Below are 17,595 nucleotides of genomic sequence, written 5' to 3'. Positions count from 1 at the left end.
CTTGGTTCCCGCCAATGTCACCCTGCTTAATGTGTCTTTGTGGACCCTCCAGAAATCTGAACCATTTTCCTTATCCCTTGAGGTAGACTCATTACTCCTACGTCTATCAAGATGAAGCATAAACAAAAATGTGCTCTCAGGTCTCCACATCAACAATAAAAATCAAAGAGACAAAGGTTGACAGTGGGCCAGCAGCATCTCCAGGGTCCTCACTAGGTCTCTCCCATCCAGGACCCATCCCATGTCCCTCTAGAACATAGCTCCATGGTGTGAGGACTTTCCACCCTCGACCCTACCCCCTGTCCAGCCTGGACTGGCCACCCTGCTCTGAGCCCTGGACACAAGAATTTGTCAGGTGAGCTGCCAGAGTGACACCTTCAGGGGGTTCTCAGGGGTGCCAAGGGGGAAACTCCAGGAACTCAGGGAGCATGAGCTGGGAGGGTGACAGGGGGCACAGACACATTCTCTACCTGCTGGTCAGAGTCCAACAGCTGGGAGAGATAAGGGCTGATGCTGAGAAGCCAAAGATGACAGGCTGCACCCTGGGGCCACCAGTCCCTTGTTTTTCATGACCCTGGAACTTCCTGCACTGAGAGACACAACGCAGGAAACCTGTGGCCACAACCCCACCCCCTCCACCCCCCGCCTAGGGTAGGACATGCCTCACCTTTAGGTCATGATGTCACTGGTGCCTGGACTGGACCCCATCCCCAGAGCAGGACACAGCTCACTTCCTGGTCATGGTGTCACAGGACTCTGGCCACGACCTCACCCCCAGGACAGGTCACGGCTCACTTCCTGTTGGTGATGTCACAGGCCCCTAACATTCCACAGTCTCCTGGAGACCAAGGCAGATAGGCTGGAAACCTCGAGGAGAAGGCCCTTTCCTTCAGCTGAGGGAACATGGCAGTGAACCGAGGAGCGAGGACCCTCTTTGTCCTCCTGCTGTGTTGCTGGCAGGAGACCATGTTGAAGCCACTGAGCACGACCTCAGGTAGCTGTTGGGGGTTGGGGATCCTGGTTCCCCAAACCCAGTTGACCTGGTTGGATCACTCAGCTGAGCTAAAATCTTCAACTGAGGCTGGGCGGGAATGGAGAGCAAAAGTGACTAGAAACTGGAAATAAAACTAGAGTGGCACAGGCAGAGTTGACAGAAAGTAAAGGCAACCTGCACAAGTTTCAGGGGAACAAAGAGATTTTACTTAGTTAGGAAGACAAAGAGATAGTTTAGAGCACCTCCAAACAGAACTGGATGTGGGTGCCTCTCCTGAGGGAGACATGAGACAGAGGCAGAGGCCTGAGGGGGGTGGACACTCTCTCTGCCAGAGACTGGCCACAAGTCCCTCATGGGCCTCCCTGAACCTCCAGACAGCACTGCCCTTTCCTGTTGGTAACTGGTGACCTAGATGTCCTCACACCCACGTTCTTATGGGCCCTCCAGATGTTCTGGTAAGAGTCAGGCTTTCCTCCCATCCCCTTGAAGCTCCTTTCTCAGTAGGGACCCAGGTAGATTATTGAGCAGACAGAAAACCATGGGCCTGAATCTAGTGGATGACGCCACCTCCTCCCAGGTCCCTCTCCTCCTCACCTATCAGAATGTACCATTTATTCTTTTGGGAACCAAGGAAGCTGAAAAGTTTTCTATCTTTGAGGCCATTGTAAAGCCTGTAACTCCATGGGAGAGTTGCACATTTACTTATTTTAGCTTTTTATTATGGAAATCTTCAAACTCACTCATAGAGGATGAGCGGCATGACCCTCCAAGTGTCCATCCCGACTTTCACCTGTTTTGTGTATTTTGCTGGCTTGTCTTGTCTGCACATACATGTGTGTGTGCCCACACATGAGTTGTCATTTGGGGACCATTTTAGCGCTGTCCCAGATGTCTCACTATTCCATGTAAAATGTTTTCTCATGATAAAGCCATAGTTTTTGCACACCTGGAATAGCATTATTACACTAACAAAGTTAGCAAAGTTCTTCATAGAAGTTAATACCAATTGAAGAGAAAGTATTTGTGACCTTGTTAAAGGTGGCAAGGCATAGTCCAGTGGTTCTCCACCTTCCTTATGCCGTGACCCTTTAATACAGTTCCTGTGAGGGGGAAAAATACAGTTCCTGTGGGTCACGACCCACAGGTTGAGAACCGCTGGCATAATTCACAGGGGCAACTGCCATGGAGTTGTGAGAGTTGTGAGGTAGGGGGAGCCACTCAGATCCGCAAACAAGGGTTGAGCAGGCAGGGTCTGTGGGGAGATCGCCTGCCAGCTGACAAGGAATCCTACTGCAGGCAGGTCAGGATGGAAAGGTGGTCAGAGGGCAGGAGGAGGAATTTGATCAGATGGCGAGGATGGTCAGGCTGAGGGTGGGGCTTTTGCTAAACTGACTCAGCAGTATTCGTGCTGAAACTGGAGAAAGCGACTATGGCGGAGCCCGAGGCCAAGACCTCCTTGGAGAAGACTCAGAGGAGCTGGCCGGGGGCACGCCAAGGAGCAGGAGTGTCTGCTCAAGGAACGAAGACATCTTTTCTCCTGTGAATGATAAAAGTCCATGTCTCCTGAAGTGCAGGCCAGCTGCTGGATGGCACAAGCAGTTAGCAATTTAATAAAGGGAGTTTCATGAAAGGAAAAATGAAAATTTGTAGTCAGAAACTCAGTTTAGGAAGCTGAAAAGCAATCAGCTGAGATGTTGGGCTCAAAGTGTCTCCAGCTGGTGTCTGAAGAAGCGACCAGCAGTTGATGGTTTCCCGTCTGCTGCTGGGGTGACCTCAGTGGCTGTACAAATGTCAGAGTTGCAGTCCTAGAGATGCTCGAGGCAGAGCCTGGGAGTGAGGGTCAGCTCCCAGGGCTTGCAGCCAGTCCTAAGTTAGGAGGAAAGAGAAAAATTGGAGTTATCCGTTTTGGGAGTTGTAGCCAGACATTGGCAGAAATGAGAGGCTTGAGGACCCAGCCTGCTTTACAGGTGGATGGCAAAGCAGAGGTGCAGTAGCATTTGTAACCAGAAAGTTACGAAAACAAAAACAGAGAAAACAGGATTATAAATCATAAGAATGCACTATAGCTTTCTATTAAAATACAAACTTTCACTCTATTTTACTCCTTTGTTGATCAAAGGTAGCCATAGTAATGTTAATTCTTGTCTACAAAATAAAACTTTTTGTGTAGGCAAAAAAGATTAATGGAAGTATAGCAAGAACAGCAACCGACCATTGAGTTTGCTTTGCTAGAACTTTATAGGAGATCTCAGATTTGCCTTTTAAAAGCCTTTGGGGTCTTGGAAGCCAGCTGAGAACTCACCATCAGACTTCACTTGTGGTACCTGAAGATCTGGGCTAATTCTTGTCTTCTGAAGGATCTCGAAGAATGTCGAGGTTCCCAGACCTGCCCAGAGTAACCTTTGCTAACCTGTAGTGCAGGCACCCTGGAGGGATTTTCTAGGCGGGCTTTGTATGCATCAGCTCTGTCAAGCCAACATCACTCTGTAAACTCTCTGGCCATGTTTGATTCTATGTATCATTGTCAAATATATGCTCCACTCAAAGCTTTGGTGAGGCAACCAATGTTTCCAATTTTTTCCTGTTGCAAGGAGAATCTCATTGAATTACCAAATTGCTGTAAGTTATAAACACTGCTAGGGAAAAAGAGAAGAATTCTTCAAATTTGGAAGACAAAATATGAAACAACCAACAAAGTTATAAACAAAACTCCTGTAAATTATGACCTTCCCCATCAGATCTTTCAGTCCATGTAATTAATTCCTGTTGCACTTGACCTTGGGCAGCAGTTTCCTAAGTCTACCAGTTTCTCTCTGGCAGTTATGGAAACTTCCTCAGAGAAGTGGTGTAATCTTACATTATCAGACACCTGCATTCCAGAGCACTGGCCAGCATCGCATCCAGGTATCTCCTTGAAGGTGAAGAAGTTTGGGAGTTTAGGTGACTACAAAAGCTTTCAAGAAAGCACTAGAGGAAAATGGCAATTGGCAATCACAAAATACAAAATGGTTGCAGTTAAAGGTCTGATGAACATCTTCCCTGGTCTTGGGAAGTTGACTCAGGATCCAACCAGGGAACTAGTGAACTTGGCACCAGTTCCTTTTGTTCTGACCATTGATTAAGGGGCAGGGATGGTTGTGCAGCTCTTAGAGAGGGCAGTAGATGCACAGAGTGGGCAGGCTCCCTGGCCCTCATCTCCCCATGAGGTGGCTAGCTCAACCACCTGCTCCCTTCACCTTCCCTCCGTAGCAGAAACCAGAGACCAGAGCGCAAGGTCCTGACAGAATACTGCTACCCCAGTTCCCAAATGAGGCAAGGACGTCATAATTGTCACCTGGAGGGCTCAGGCCTTTCCCAAGAGCAAGGTGCATCCACCCACCTGCTACTTAAAGCTGGGAGGAAGCCAGTGAGAGGGGGACAGGGAGGCCGCAGCAAAGCAGCAGCCTGGACCGCACTCTCAGAGGCTGCCGCGTGGAGCCTCCCTGCCTCACTGCACATGCTGACTGGCTGATGAGCACACTACTTCCATTATAATCATGGACAGGCACAAAATGAAAAGAATATTTTTAACAAAGTGCTTGTGTGATGCAGCTGTGCCCATTTCTAATGATCATTAATGTCTCCTCCAAAGAGAACTGTACTTTTTGTTTGTTTCATTTTCTGAAGGTCAGCACATCAGAAGCAATTGTCATCACCAGCATAGACCTTTCTAAATATTTCCTGGCATTGTTCTAAGCACAAGTGTGCAGATGAGCCAATTTGTATGCAGATTGTCTATCATGAAGACCATTCAGAAATCAGCTTTTTCACTTGTTTAGTGTAGAAACTTCAGATTTCTGCAGATACTACCCAGAGCTCTGCAGCTCGGGAGGGGAAGGTGTGGTTGCCTTGCATAGCCTTGACCTGGGGAAAGAGGGACAAGGCTGACCTTAACCATGATCAAGCCAAAGAAACATACCAGAACACTGAGAAGCCTCACCTCCAAGGAGGAACAGCCATGAGTGGCAGGAGGGAGGAGCCTTGTGGTGAGTGCCACAGAAGAGAAAGCGGCACTCAGAACCATGGAGTGTCCTCATCACTCCGTGCAGACAGGTAGGCAAGCCACAGGTCAGAAGCCCATAGATCCTGAAGACACCTGACATTCAGACTTTCAGGTCACCTGGAAGATTCCACTGCTTATCTTCAGATGGGGCCACACTGACATCCACATCGCCTTGCTTGCTATAGAGGAGAAATTGGGTGAGAGTCTCTCTGAGTCTTCTGGCCTCCCAGAATGGAACCATGAAGTGAGAGAGCGTTTCATGCCATGACTCTCTAACCTTCCAGATACATTTATTGTAGGAACTGTACATAAAGGAGGTAAAAGTGTTTTTTTACAAAAGGGAGTGAGCCACCCTTTCTGCCTGGCTCATTCAGAGCAGTTGACTGAGCCCAGTCACCTTTGGAACTGGGATATGGTCTCTGCATTCAGGGACCAGGGGGGCAAGTTTCAGCTCACATGCACTGGGCAGATGGTCCTCCCTCCTCACTAGCCATAGGTAGGTGCCCTCCCCAAGTTCCAGATGAGAAACCCAGGTCTCAGAGAGCTGCCTGTGGCCGTCTCACAGGATACACTGGGACCCAGCCAAGCCTTCCTCCCCAGAATAGGCTGATGATGATGGAAAAATGAATCCTGCTAAAATATTTATGAGGTTTAATATGAGCCAATATGAATGATCCTGGCCTAAGGAACAGTCTCAAGAGGTCCTGAGAAAGTATACCCAAGGTGGTTGTGTTGAGGTGGATTTCGTACATTTGGGGAGCTGAGAATTGCAGACAAAACTATCAGTCAACACGTTAGTTTGGCCTGAAAAGGCTGGACATCTTAAACGGAGTCTCTTGCAAGTCTTGGGTGGGTTTTAGGAATTCTTCCATTGGTAACTTGTTGAAAGAGCTGAGCTTCATCTGAAGACTTGGGGAAAGCAGAAAGGAAGCATGGGTTCCACTGGGGGCCTGCTCTCTCTCAAGGGAGGCTGCTCAGTCAGATTGGAAAATAAGCCACATTATTCCAGTTAATAAAAAGATAGGTTAATGAGATTTCATGATTTGGGAGACCTGACTCCCAAGTCTCTTAGAATGGAATTTGGACCTTTGAGAGAAAATGTCAGAGTTCAGTCCTTACTGGTGGGCATCCTTCAAAACCATACCCATGTAAAGATGAGTAAGTTCAAACTCAACCAGCAGTGCTAAAGCATAGGTGTTTATCTCCCTTTCAGGTCCAACTACTGACATGCTATTGAGTTCGACAAATCAGGATATGCCCGGACTGTTTGGTAAGGAAGCTCCTCACAGCATCATGTCCACCTCTGGTCATAAGGGGGTGGGTGGTTGTCAGTGGGCATTTCCTAAATATGGGGATCACTACCAAAGTTTTGAGACAGACTGTTACGGTCCATGATTTCACTTTCAAGAAACACAGTCAACAGCAGCGTCCTTTCTGATTCACTCATATAAGTTCCAACTTGATCAGCTTATCTGTGTTCCTAGAGGACTTCATTTGATTCCCTCCATGTGGATTTTACATTTCTTAACTTTCATATCGCAAAACTTTTGTAATGACCCACATACCTTGCTACAAGTGGCAGGTGGTAGAGGGGCTGCTTAGGTTTGAGGCTAGAATCATGTTTCCACAGTCTTAGTGTTAGCACCCACACCTGAGAGTCAAACTCCCAAGAAATTAGGAAAGAGGATTTTAGACCATGAGACCTGAGAGGCCTCTGGGAGCCTGGATCTCAAAGTGGGTGAAGTCTGCTCTGTGGGTCAGCAGGATGTGTGCCACACAGAAGGCACTAGAAATGTCTTCCCTCATTGGAATCTGCATTCAGCTGGAGACCAGCGTCTCTTGTACCCTTGAGACAGGCCCCCTCGGGTGTAGAAACTACGAACACAATGGCCCCCTATAAGGACAGGGGTTCTGCTGTTCTGGTGGGGCCTGGAGCATCTGCGCCTCCCCAGGGGGCCTAGGGGGAGTGGAAGGGCCACTGAGGACACTGCCCCAGCCCAGGGCTGCCCAACAGACATCACACAAGTCACAGATGCAGCTTCCAGTTTCCTAGTAGCCATGTTAAATAGAAACAGATGAAAGTAAATTTCATGACATATTTAGTGTGATTATTTCAAGATGTAATCACTATAAAATTATTAATATCTTCAGTTTTTTTTTCACTGAATTTTCAAAATCCATGTGTAGTTTGCCATTCCTGGACATTTTCCTTTGAACCAGGCATACTCTGCATGTGCCCATGTGACCAGAGCTGCTCTGTAGATGGGGCCTACAGCTGTGGTCCAACCTCTTACTTTATATTTGAGGAAACTGAGGCCCAGAGAGTCCTCAACACCGAGAGCTGGGTCTCAGAGCACAGCCCTGCCCAGCTCACATGGCGCCCACCTCCCGGCCTCTCTGTCATGGCTACCTGTGACAGATGAGCCCTGGGTTTATGGTTGCTGAGGCCATCTAGGCTGAGGAACCACAGACAGGGGTTTCCTGGTGGGACGCAAGTGCTGCTGAGAAACAGGGACCCCTTTTCTGGAACTCCAGTGAGGAAGCTGCCTCTGCCCCGTATCCAAGTCTGAAGCACCAGAGCCTCAGGAAATGTCTTAGTCTGGATACTGATTTGGCTTTTCTGTTCAATTCTGAGTCAGAAGAAGGGACAAAAATTAGGGATGCTGTGGCACAGCTGTGCTGGAGCTGCTGCTGGGTGTCCAGAGCATCACCAAAGGGTTCTGGCTTCCTGCAGCCCAAGTGAGCACCATGGCGGGCTGTGGGTAGGTCATTTTTATGGGTGGTCTGCCCAGTGTCTGCCTTTATTTCAGTTTCTCTTCTGAAGAAAGAGAATGTAAATCTGAGAAATTAGACATGGTCTGCAGATAGAGCTCCTGCCCTGCTTGCCTGGTCAGGTGTCATCTCTGCCTGAGAGTTTCTCTAGCCACAATCTCACCAAATTCAGGAGGCAGGTTGACACTCAACAGCATCCCGTAGCCTCAGGTGCCTCCTTGGGGGCGGCCTCCCCACCCAGCTCTGATGGTGGTGGGAAGTTGGCCAGCTCCCTGCCTGTCTGGCTCAATGATGGCCATTGACCTGTGAGCAGGAGCATGTCCTGCTGCAGCTGGGCTGTTATCCACCTATCTTCCAGGACTTTCCAGGATGGAGTTGGTGTCTCCAGGAGGCCACTCCTGGCTTTTTAAAGGGAGCAGGTTGGTTCCCATGAGCCAGTTTAGCTATGATGAGCTCAGTTAGAGAGGGCAAATTGCAGAGATAGACCACCCCTGGACAAGAGGGACCCCAGCAAGGTCATGGGTCACTGGAGCAGGGCTCGGCCAAATGGTTCAGGCAGAGCCCCAGGAAGAGCCTCTTGGTTGTGCTGTCAGCCCAGGTCCTGCCCTCTACCTGCCCTGTGGTCTGGGTCTGCCCTCAGTGTGCACCCCTTACCCCAACGCCATGCACAATCACAGCTGCAGTTTCTGAGCTCCCATACATGGCTGGCTGGAGTGGACAGAGACCAGGGGCTGAGGCCAGGTCGTCCTTGATTCCTAGCACCTGTGCAGTATCTGGGGCAGAGGAGGGCCCCAAGAAACTTGCACCATATGAGCCCTGGAAGTTTTAAGCTCATGAAGCAAGAGAAAAGAAGGCCACATTTACATAAAAATCAGGAGAGATGCTCATTCATACATGGGGAACAGCTTGGGAGAGTCTCAGAGACTAGACAGGTGATCATAGGGCAGGGTGGAGGATTATGGCCACATCTGGGGCCAAGTGTCCAGCGTCACATCTCAGGGGGCCACGCTCACTGTCTAGGACGTCTGCACAGTCTTGGTTCCTCTGCACGTGTTCAGGGAGGTAGCAGCCTGCCCACCCCAGACAGGTTCTTCAGAAAGTCAAGTCTTAAATCCACTGGGCCCCTGGAATTTTCTGTCTGCCAGGTTCACAAACCAGCTTAGGTGCACGAAGCAAAGATGTCCATGCTGCCCTGCTGGTTCTAATGTTAGCTTGTATGCTTTTCCCAAGATGAAATTCTTGTCCAAGAGATTTTGGACCCAAATAAGTCGGCATTGGCTGAGACAACAAGCATATTGTCAACAATGGCAGAAAAGCTGGCCGAGGATAAAAGTGAGTATTTTATTTTTTAACCCTATAATTTCATGAAATCCTAGAGAACTAAATATCAGAAATCTCCAAGCAGTGAATGGAAATGCATTTAGCAGCAGGAAGGCCAGCATTTTCTTGAGATTTTGCATCCAGATGTAAATTTCAGTTCCTGAGATTAGCTCCCCCGACATCTGCTGAGGCCCAGACTACTGGGTTCAGGCATTCAGATGGAGCCTGACTCTTTTTACAGGTTCACTTTCTAACACACATTTTCAAACAAAATTTGAAAACTATATTAGCATTCCAATTCAACATTGTACAATAAAATATGGGCCAAAAATGTTCACAAGTGTGTAATCAAGAAAACTTTTCTCTCTTTTTTTTCATGTTCTTCACTGAAGATGCTGGTGTTGATACTAATTCTCAATATACCAGTGCTGAGAATTACCACAAATTATTAGATAATCTACGTTTCTCTTCTGGCAATAAAGACAAAATTTTCAGTAATGGTAAATGCAACCTGGAAATTACCCCTGCCTAAGTCAGATGTACTGGGAGGCAGAAGTGAGACTGATGCAGATGGGAAGATCTTTGCATGTTGGGGGAGAACACAGTTGCTTCCCCTGAGTTAGACAGGTTCCTGGGTCTCTATCAAGCTGAGGGGTCCCCACCTCCATGGGCCCCCCTGGAAACCACCCCCAGAGAGGCACAGCCAAGTGCTGTCTTACATGGCAGACACCCAGAGGGAGAGGAGGAGCTGCAGGTCCCTTCAGCTAAGTCACTTCACCCCCAGGGAGAGACAGAAAGCCAGGCATTCCCCAGGAGTGAAGAAGGCCTCCTTCAAAGATGTGTTTGCTGGATAAACCATGTGCAAAAGCTCAGAGGGTGAGAAGTTTGAGCCCCACAGGGTGAAAGGGTGTGTCCATACCTAGGACACACATGCGGGATATCTGTGGTGTGCCCTACACGCAGACCTGGGTCATGGCTCCAGACCCTGACTGTGTTTCAGGCACAGGGAGGGGATCTTATTAGACACAGTGACCAGGGCCCTGAGAATCTTCATTTCACTCCATTCCCTGAACAGCCCTCCCAGTGAGTAGCCTCTGGCATCTGGAAGGATTGAACTAGATATTTCCAGGCTTAAAAAAGAATACAATACTACTTAAATCTTATATTTCTAATGCCTCTGAATTGTCCAACTCACTGACTGTGCACACTGTCTGGTTACAGTGCATTAACTGAAGTCCTGCTTTAAGACAGAGCCGCCCCACCCTCATTTAATATACAGTTGTCTGTTAGTATCCAGCTAGGCTCCTGACACCTCCCATTTCCTATGGGCAGTGAAACACTGGGGCCACTGGAGGAATGGAATCTGCAGGGGTTCAGGCCCCTCTTATGCTTCCCTGGACAAGTGTTCTAAGTGCAGGTCATCCAGAGTGGCACAGTGCTGGGCCGCTTGTGGGAAAATTGTGTCTGGTGAATTCTTAGGATTAGGTGGCTTGGGGAAAAGGCGAGAGGACAAGGGAACAAATGGGGGCTTTCAGAAAGTACCTCAGCCAGGTAACATGAAAAATAGAGACATGAGCAGCCTGATACTTCCCAGGCAGCCCTGGCGTGGCTCGAATGGTCAGATGAGGTCTGATCCCATGTTTGCAAGTTGACCTTTCAAATAAAATTTGGAAAGAGTAGCACTTCAGTTTAACATTTGTTTCTAAATTACCCAAATGTTTATTTGCTTATAAAGAAAATTTTCCCCCATTTTTTCCATGTTCTCCATTAAAGAAGCCAGCACTAAAGAGAATCTCAAGGCCAGTGTTTCTAAGAAATACAAAGGCTCACAGTCGTCAGTGGGCAATGAGGGGACAACTTCCAGTAAAGGTGAGTGTCACATGGTCGTCCCCTGCCCAAGGTGGGGACATCCCTGGAGAGAGAGAGGCCAGGGAGGCTGAGAGGACCAGCTCCCAACAGGCTCCCCAAACAGAGGCTGTACTTTTAAATTTTTTCCCGTCTTATGGTGAGGACTGGTGTTTTGGGCTTGTTTTTAGTCATAGCTCTCTAATTATTAGTGAGTTTAAACATCTCATGTGATTAAGGGCCATTACATATCACTTTTGTCAATGTTATGTTTGTGCCAATTTCTCACTTTCTACTACATTTTTGATGTTTTATCCTCTACATCTAAGAGTTCTCTATATTTTAAGAATATTAGAACTTTGAGATGTAGGTATATGAAAATATTTATTTTCAAGTTTTCCAGTTGGATTTTAACTGTTTATAATTTTTCATGCAAAAATTTCAATTTTTGTGTAGTCAAAATTACCAATCTTGGTTCAGTGCCTGTAGCCCAGTGGCTAGAGTGCCAGCCACATACACCGGAGCTGGCAGGTTTGAATCCATCCTTGGCCTGCCAAACAACTATGACAACTACAACAACAACAAAAATAGCTGGGTGTTGTGGGTACCTGTAGTTCCAGCTACGTGGGAGGCTGAGGCAAGAGAATAGGTTAAGCCCAAGAGTTGGGGGTTGTTGTGAGCTGTGATGCCACAGCACTATACCCAGGGTGACAGCTTGAGATTCTGTCTCAACAACAACGAAAAATTATGAATCTTCTGGCATTTAGCTTTTATGCTATTGCTAGAAAATCTTGCCCTACACTGAGGCTGAAGAGGCATTTTTCATGCTTGCCTCTAGGATTTCTATTTAGTAGTGTGTGGAATATCTTCGTCTGTCACATTAGATATCTCATCCATTTGGGATTTATCGCTGGGTATGGTGTAATCTGTTTCTAGTTTTGCCTTTTTACAAATGGCCACCCAGTTATTCAGAGCCCTTCATTAAAATGTCCATCTTTGCCCCCATGATTTGCAAAGCCACATTTATTATGTTTCATACTAAATTTCCATATGCATTAATGTCTTTTCATGCATGAATCATATTTCTCTGTTCTATTTATCTGTTAAGTTGTCTGCATCAAATTGTTTCATTTAAAGTATGTTTTAACCTCTGGGATAGATTTCTCCCTAGGTAGTTCCCTTTTTTAATTTTTCTTTTGCAGTATTCTCCTGATTATTTTTGTATTTTTTAGTAATGCGTGGAATTTCTTTTTCTGTAAACTTGATATTTTTACTGGGATTGTATTACATATAATTAATTTTTATTATGAGTAAATAATTTAGGAAAGAACTGACATCTTTATGATGTTGAGTTTTTCCATTTGTTCCTTCTTATTTCCTATCTTTTGGGAGTATTTAAAAATATCCTTATTTAGGCCTTATACCGTCATGGCAAGTTTATTAAGTATTCAATCTCCTTTGTTGCTAATACAAATTAGATTTTCTCTATCTATGTGTGTTTTGTATACATATCCTTGATCTTGGCCAAAAGGCTTATTATTTTTATGTATAAATGCTATTGATTTCTGCAGGTTGATTATTTTCTACTTCTTATTGAATTCTTTTATTAACTGAGTTAGTTTTATCACTGAGTATCTAGGGTTTTCCAGATACACTATATTATCATCTATTAAGTAGAAATCGTTTTCTTCTTCTTCTTCATCAATTTTTATGCTCTCATTGCTTTTTCTTGCCTAATTGCACTGGCTAATAGATCTAGGAAAATGATTAATAGTGGCAGAGTTAGTGGGAACATTTGCCTTGTTGACCTTAGTAAGCATGCATCTGGTATGTATGCAGTAAGATTCTTTCTTTAGTACAGAGGTTTACATATTTCAGCATGTAAAGAAGGTATTCAAGAATTCTTTCACATTTTGTTAAGGTCTTTTATACCATCTTTGGAAATAACTGCACTTTTTAAGATGTATATATATATATATATTTTGGGGGGGAGGGCGGGGAGACAGAGTCTCCCTTTGCTACCCTTGGTAGAGTGCCGTGGCATCATAGTTCACAGCAACCTCAAATTCTTGGGCTCAAGCAATTTTCTTGCCTCAGCCTTCCAAGTAGCTGGAACTACAGGCACCTGCCACAATGCCCAGCTATTTTTAGATGAGAGCTAGCTCTAGCACAGGCTAGTCTCTAACTGGTGAGCTCAGGTAATCCACCTGCCTTGGCCTCTCAGAGTGCTAGGATTACAGGCATAAGCCACTGTACCTGGCCCACTTTTTAAGATCTATTAACATAGTATTGATATTAATGGGTTTTCTGATACTGAACCATCCTTGGATTTCTGAAATAAATACCACTTTGTCATATTGTTCATTTTCTTAAATGGTGTTGGATTCTGCTCAGCACTGTTTTATTTGATATTTTTGAATTTTATACACAAATTAAATTACTCTATAGATTTTGGGGCTTGTTTTACTGTCTTTATCATGTGGAAATATCTTTGTTATTCCTGATTTATAAAAATGAATTAAAAAATGTTTCCTTCTGTTTTGATCCTCTATGAAAATGTATAGAGCACTGGAAACATTTATTCTTTCAAGATTTATTAGAAATGCCCTGTGAAATTTTCTCATCCAGGTGCTTTTTTTCCTGGGGTAATTCCTTATAACTTTATTTCTTCTAGGGAAAATGATTCATCTAGATTTCTTAATCAAATGGGGTCTATTTTGGCTGTCAATATTTTCCTAGAAAATTATTCATTTCTGTTAGGTTTTCAAATGTATATGCATAGAGGTCTTTATGTCTTCCCATAATTTTTTAAATTTCATTTGTTTTCATTGTAATTTTCCTCTTCTCTCTTTTCTTCTTAGTTGATCTAAATAAAAGTGTTTTCATTGATTCATTCATTGTTCAGGAGCATGTTAAGTTTTGTGTATTTGTACAGTTTCCAAAGTTCCTCTTGTTGTTTATTTCTAGCTTTGTTCCACTGGGGTAAGAAAAGATAGCTGATATGATTTTGATTTGTTGAGACTTATTTTGCGATCTAACACACATGGCCTATCCTAGAGAATGTTTCATGTGCTGATGAGAATAAAGTGTTTCATACAATAGTTGGATGAAATATTCTGTAAATGTCAGTTGGGTTTATTTGGTTTAGAAGATAGTTTAACTCAAATCTTCCTTTATTTATTTTCTGCCTGGATGAGTGCTGAAGTCCCCTACTATTAATGTACTACAGTCTATTTCTCTCTTTAGATCCTTTAGTATTTGCTATATATATTTGGCTGTTCCAATATTGGTTGCATGTTTTCTTATAATTGTTATATACTCTTGCTGAATTGACTCCTGTATCTTGATATAGTGACCTTCTTTAGCTCTTTTTAAATTTTTGACTTGAAGTTTATCTTATCTGGCATAATTATAGCTATTTCTGTTCTTTTCTCATTCCCATTTGTGTGGGATATCTTTTTTACATCTCTTTACTTTCTATATATGTCTTTGTAGGTAAGTGAGTTTCTTGTAAGCAGAATATAGGTGGAGCTTTATTTTTTTATCTATTCAGATGCTCTGTATCTTTTGATTGACTCTGTATCTTTTGATTGACTCCTCTAAAATTTTAGTCACTTTACATTTTCATAGGTAAAGACATTGTATGATTTTGTTATCTTTTTTCTGGTTGTTTTATTACTCTTTGTTTCCTTTCTTACTATTGTCCTTTGTAATTAAGTAATTTTCTCCACTAATATGTCATAATTCCTTGCTTTTTATTTTTGGCATATTTATTATAAGCTTTTACTTCATAGTTACTGGGAAGCTTAAATAAAAAAATCTTAAATTTTTAAGTTATTTTAAGCTGCTGACAACTTAACTTTGATCACAAAGAAAAGAAAAATAAGCAGAGAAAAATGCTTTAAAAAATCCCAAACCTTTAACTCTTTCCCTCCCACATTTTGCATTTTTAAGTCAACTTAAATCTTTTTTATATTGTCTATCCTTAAAAATTATTTGAGATATTATTATTTTGGTACATTTGTCTTTTCTATTTATATTAAAGATATGAGTGGTTTGTACACTACAATTGCAATATTAGAGTATTCTAAATTTGTCTATGTATTTATTTACTCTACCAGTAAGTTTTATACCTTCAGATGATTTTGTATTACACATTAACATCCTATTCTTTCAGACCAAAAAAATCTTCTTTAGTATTTCTTGTAATATAGGTCTGGGGTGATGAATTCCCTCTGCTTTTGTTTTTCTGGGAAAATCATAGTTTTTCTTTCAGATTTGAGGAATATCTTTGCTGAGTGCAGTATTCTTAGTTAGAGGGCTTTTTCTTCCTTCAGCACTTTGACTATGTCATCCCATTCTCCTCTGCCTGTAAGTTTCCACTGAGAAGTCTACTGCCAGTGGACAGTAGACTGGCACTAGAAATCCTTTAGATGTCATTTTCTTCTTTTCTCTTTCTGCTTTTAGGAGTATGCTTTTATCCTTGATGTTTGAGAGTTTGATTATTAGACACCTTGGGTAATCTTAAATGAATTGAATCTGTTTGGTGATCTTTAACATTCTTATGCCTAGATATTCCTTTTATTCTCTATTTTTTCCTTGAATAAACTTTCTAGCCTTATCTTTTGCTCTACTCACTCTCTCGGAATTTTTTTGATCATGTACATGTTCTTCATTCTTTTTTATTCTTTTCTCTCTGATTGTGTATTTTCAAATAATTTGTCTTCAAGCTTACTGATTCTTTCTTCTGTTTGATGGATTCTGCTATTGAGAAACTGCATTTACTATTAATGTTCTACATTCTATTTCTCTCTTTATATCTATTAATGTTTGCTTTATATATCTGGCTGCATTTTTCAGTTCATCAAATGTATTTTTCAGCTCTAAGATTTTTGGAGGGACTTTTATTATTATTTCAATCTTTTGGTAAATTTCTCTGATAAATTTCTGAATTGATTTCCTGTGTTTTATTAAAGTTCACTGAGCTTCCTCAACCAGCTATATTTTTCTATAAAATTCGCTGTCCAAGAGGTCACGCATCTTCCTTTCTCTGCAGTTGGTTACTGGTGCATTATTTAGTCTGTTTGGTGAAGTCGTAGTTTCCAAATGTTCTTGATGTTTGTGAATGTTCATCAGTGTTTGGGCATTGAAGAATTAGGTATAAATTCCAGTCAGTGAATGAGCTTGGTTTGTCACCCATCATTCTTCAGAGGACCTTCCAGGAATTCAAAGGGAACTGACTGTTGAGTTCCTTAAGCCTTTGTCACTGCATCATTTCAAAACTAAGGGTTTGCTCAATTGTTTTCCAATTCACAAGGATCATTAGATTTTGCTGCCTATTGTCTAATGTATGGAAAATCATGTATCATATTCTTTTCTTGTTTTTTAATTAAATTGGAAGATAAGTCTGGTTCTTTTTACTCCAGCCTTTCCAGACATAAAGTTCAAAAACTAGACTTTTACTCACCCAGTTCTATTGAGAATCCTGGAACTCTAGATCTCAACTGTGGGGAAAAGAGAAAGACCAGAGGTCAGAGCCCTCTGGACTCCTTCCCAGCTCAGCCATGTACTATTTCTGTGACCTTAGGCAGGCTTCTTTGCCTCATGGAAGGCTCATCTATAAATGAAGACTAAAAATTACCCACAAGCCTCATCAGGTGCATTGACAGACACATAAAACCACACATACAGGGACCATATAAATGTGACTGTAATGTAGGTTCCCTGGGGTTCCTGAGGCTAGAGATTATATTCTACAAGTAAGCACACTGAAGGCAAAAATCTTTATAATTGCATAATTTTTCTAACTGATGGATGAATTTATTTTCACAAATCAGTTAATCTGAATTATGTGCCAAACTTTTAAAAATATTAAATGTGACTTTAGATATTCAGTGTAAGTATGAAGCTGGCAACAATCTCCATGGTACAGATTATCCCTGGGAAGATATACAAGGAACAGATAACAATTGTGGCCCACAGGAGGAAATTGGTAATGAGGTGGTTAACTATTAAAAGAACTTTATTTTTTAATTTTTCTAAAATTTAAAAATTATACCATGGGCTCATCATATTTATTAAAAAATAAACTGATAAACTGAGATCTTTAAAATAATTTATATTAATATTTTTAAAACCTGAAGCAATGGAGGATAATGGATCTACAAACATCTTCTCTTCCTTATTGCCAGAACTCCTTGCATGACCTGTGACTCCTAGGGTGTCTGAAAAGTCCCGTGGTCCATAGCATCATTCCCAATGTATCAACTGTGCCTAAAGTTCAGTTTAAGACTTTGGGATCTGTTAAATTCTAAGTAGCCCATAGGACATGTATAAATTTGTTCCATACTCATTGATTTCCTATTAATGTTAATGCCAACAGAAGAGTCACTTCTTTGATAATATCTATTGAGCACCTACCAGGTACTAGATAGATAAAGAGAAGGTCCTTGTATTCCAAGAAGTCAGAGACTGAGACAGACCCATCATAAATAGTTACTATATGTGTGTTCAAGAAATAGAAATGTGCTCAACTAAACTATTTCTTAAGTGTTCCAAGTTGCATTCCTATGGAGTTTGGGGGAAACTAATGACAGGCGGGTCTTCCCATGCTTTGAGAATA

The 17,595-nt window shown here is 42.9% G+C and overlaps 1 protein-coding gene across 1 annotated transcript in view; it reads left to right on the top strand.

The window, feature by feature from the left end:
- Positions 1-903: 903 nt before the first annotated feature.
- Positions 904-17,595, top strand: part of SPACA7 (sperm acrosome associated 7) — a 17,239-nt gene continuing 547 nt past the window's right edge. Inside the window, exons 1-5 of the mRNA XM_023508913.1 lie at positions 904-994; positions 6,250-6,306; positions 9,039-9,140; positions 9,521-9,628; positions 10,902-10,997. Coding sequence (XP_023364681.1) covers positions 904-994; positions 6,250-6,306; positions 9,039-9,140; positions 9,521-9,628; positions 10,902-10,997 — 454 coding nt within the window. The remainder of the gene's footprint in view (positions 995-6,249; positions 6,307-9,038; positions 9,141-9,520; positions 9,629-10,901; positions 10,998-17,595) is intronic.

Source organism: Otolemur garnettii, unplaced genomic scaffold (genome assembly GCF_000181295.1).
Source record: "Otolemur garnettii isolate 467f Iridium unplaced genomic scaffold, OtoGar3 scaffold00289, whole genome shotgun sequence".
NCBI lineage: Eukaryota > Metazoa > Chordata > Mammalia > Primates > Galagidae > Otolemur > Otolemur garnettii.
Note: the sequence above shows the minus strand (reverse complement) of the source record. Positions and strands in the feature narration are given on the sequence as shown.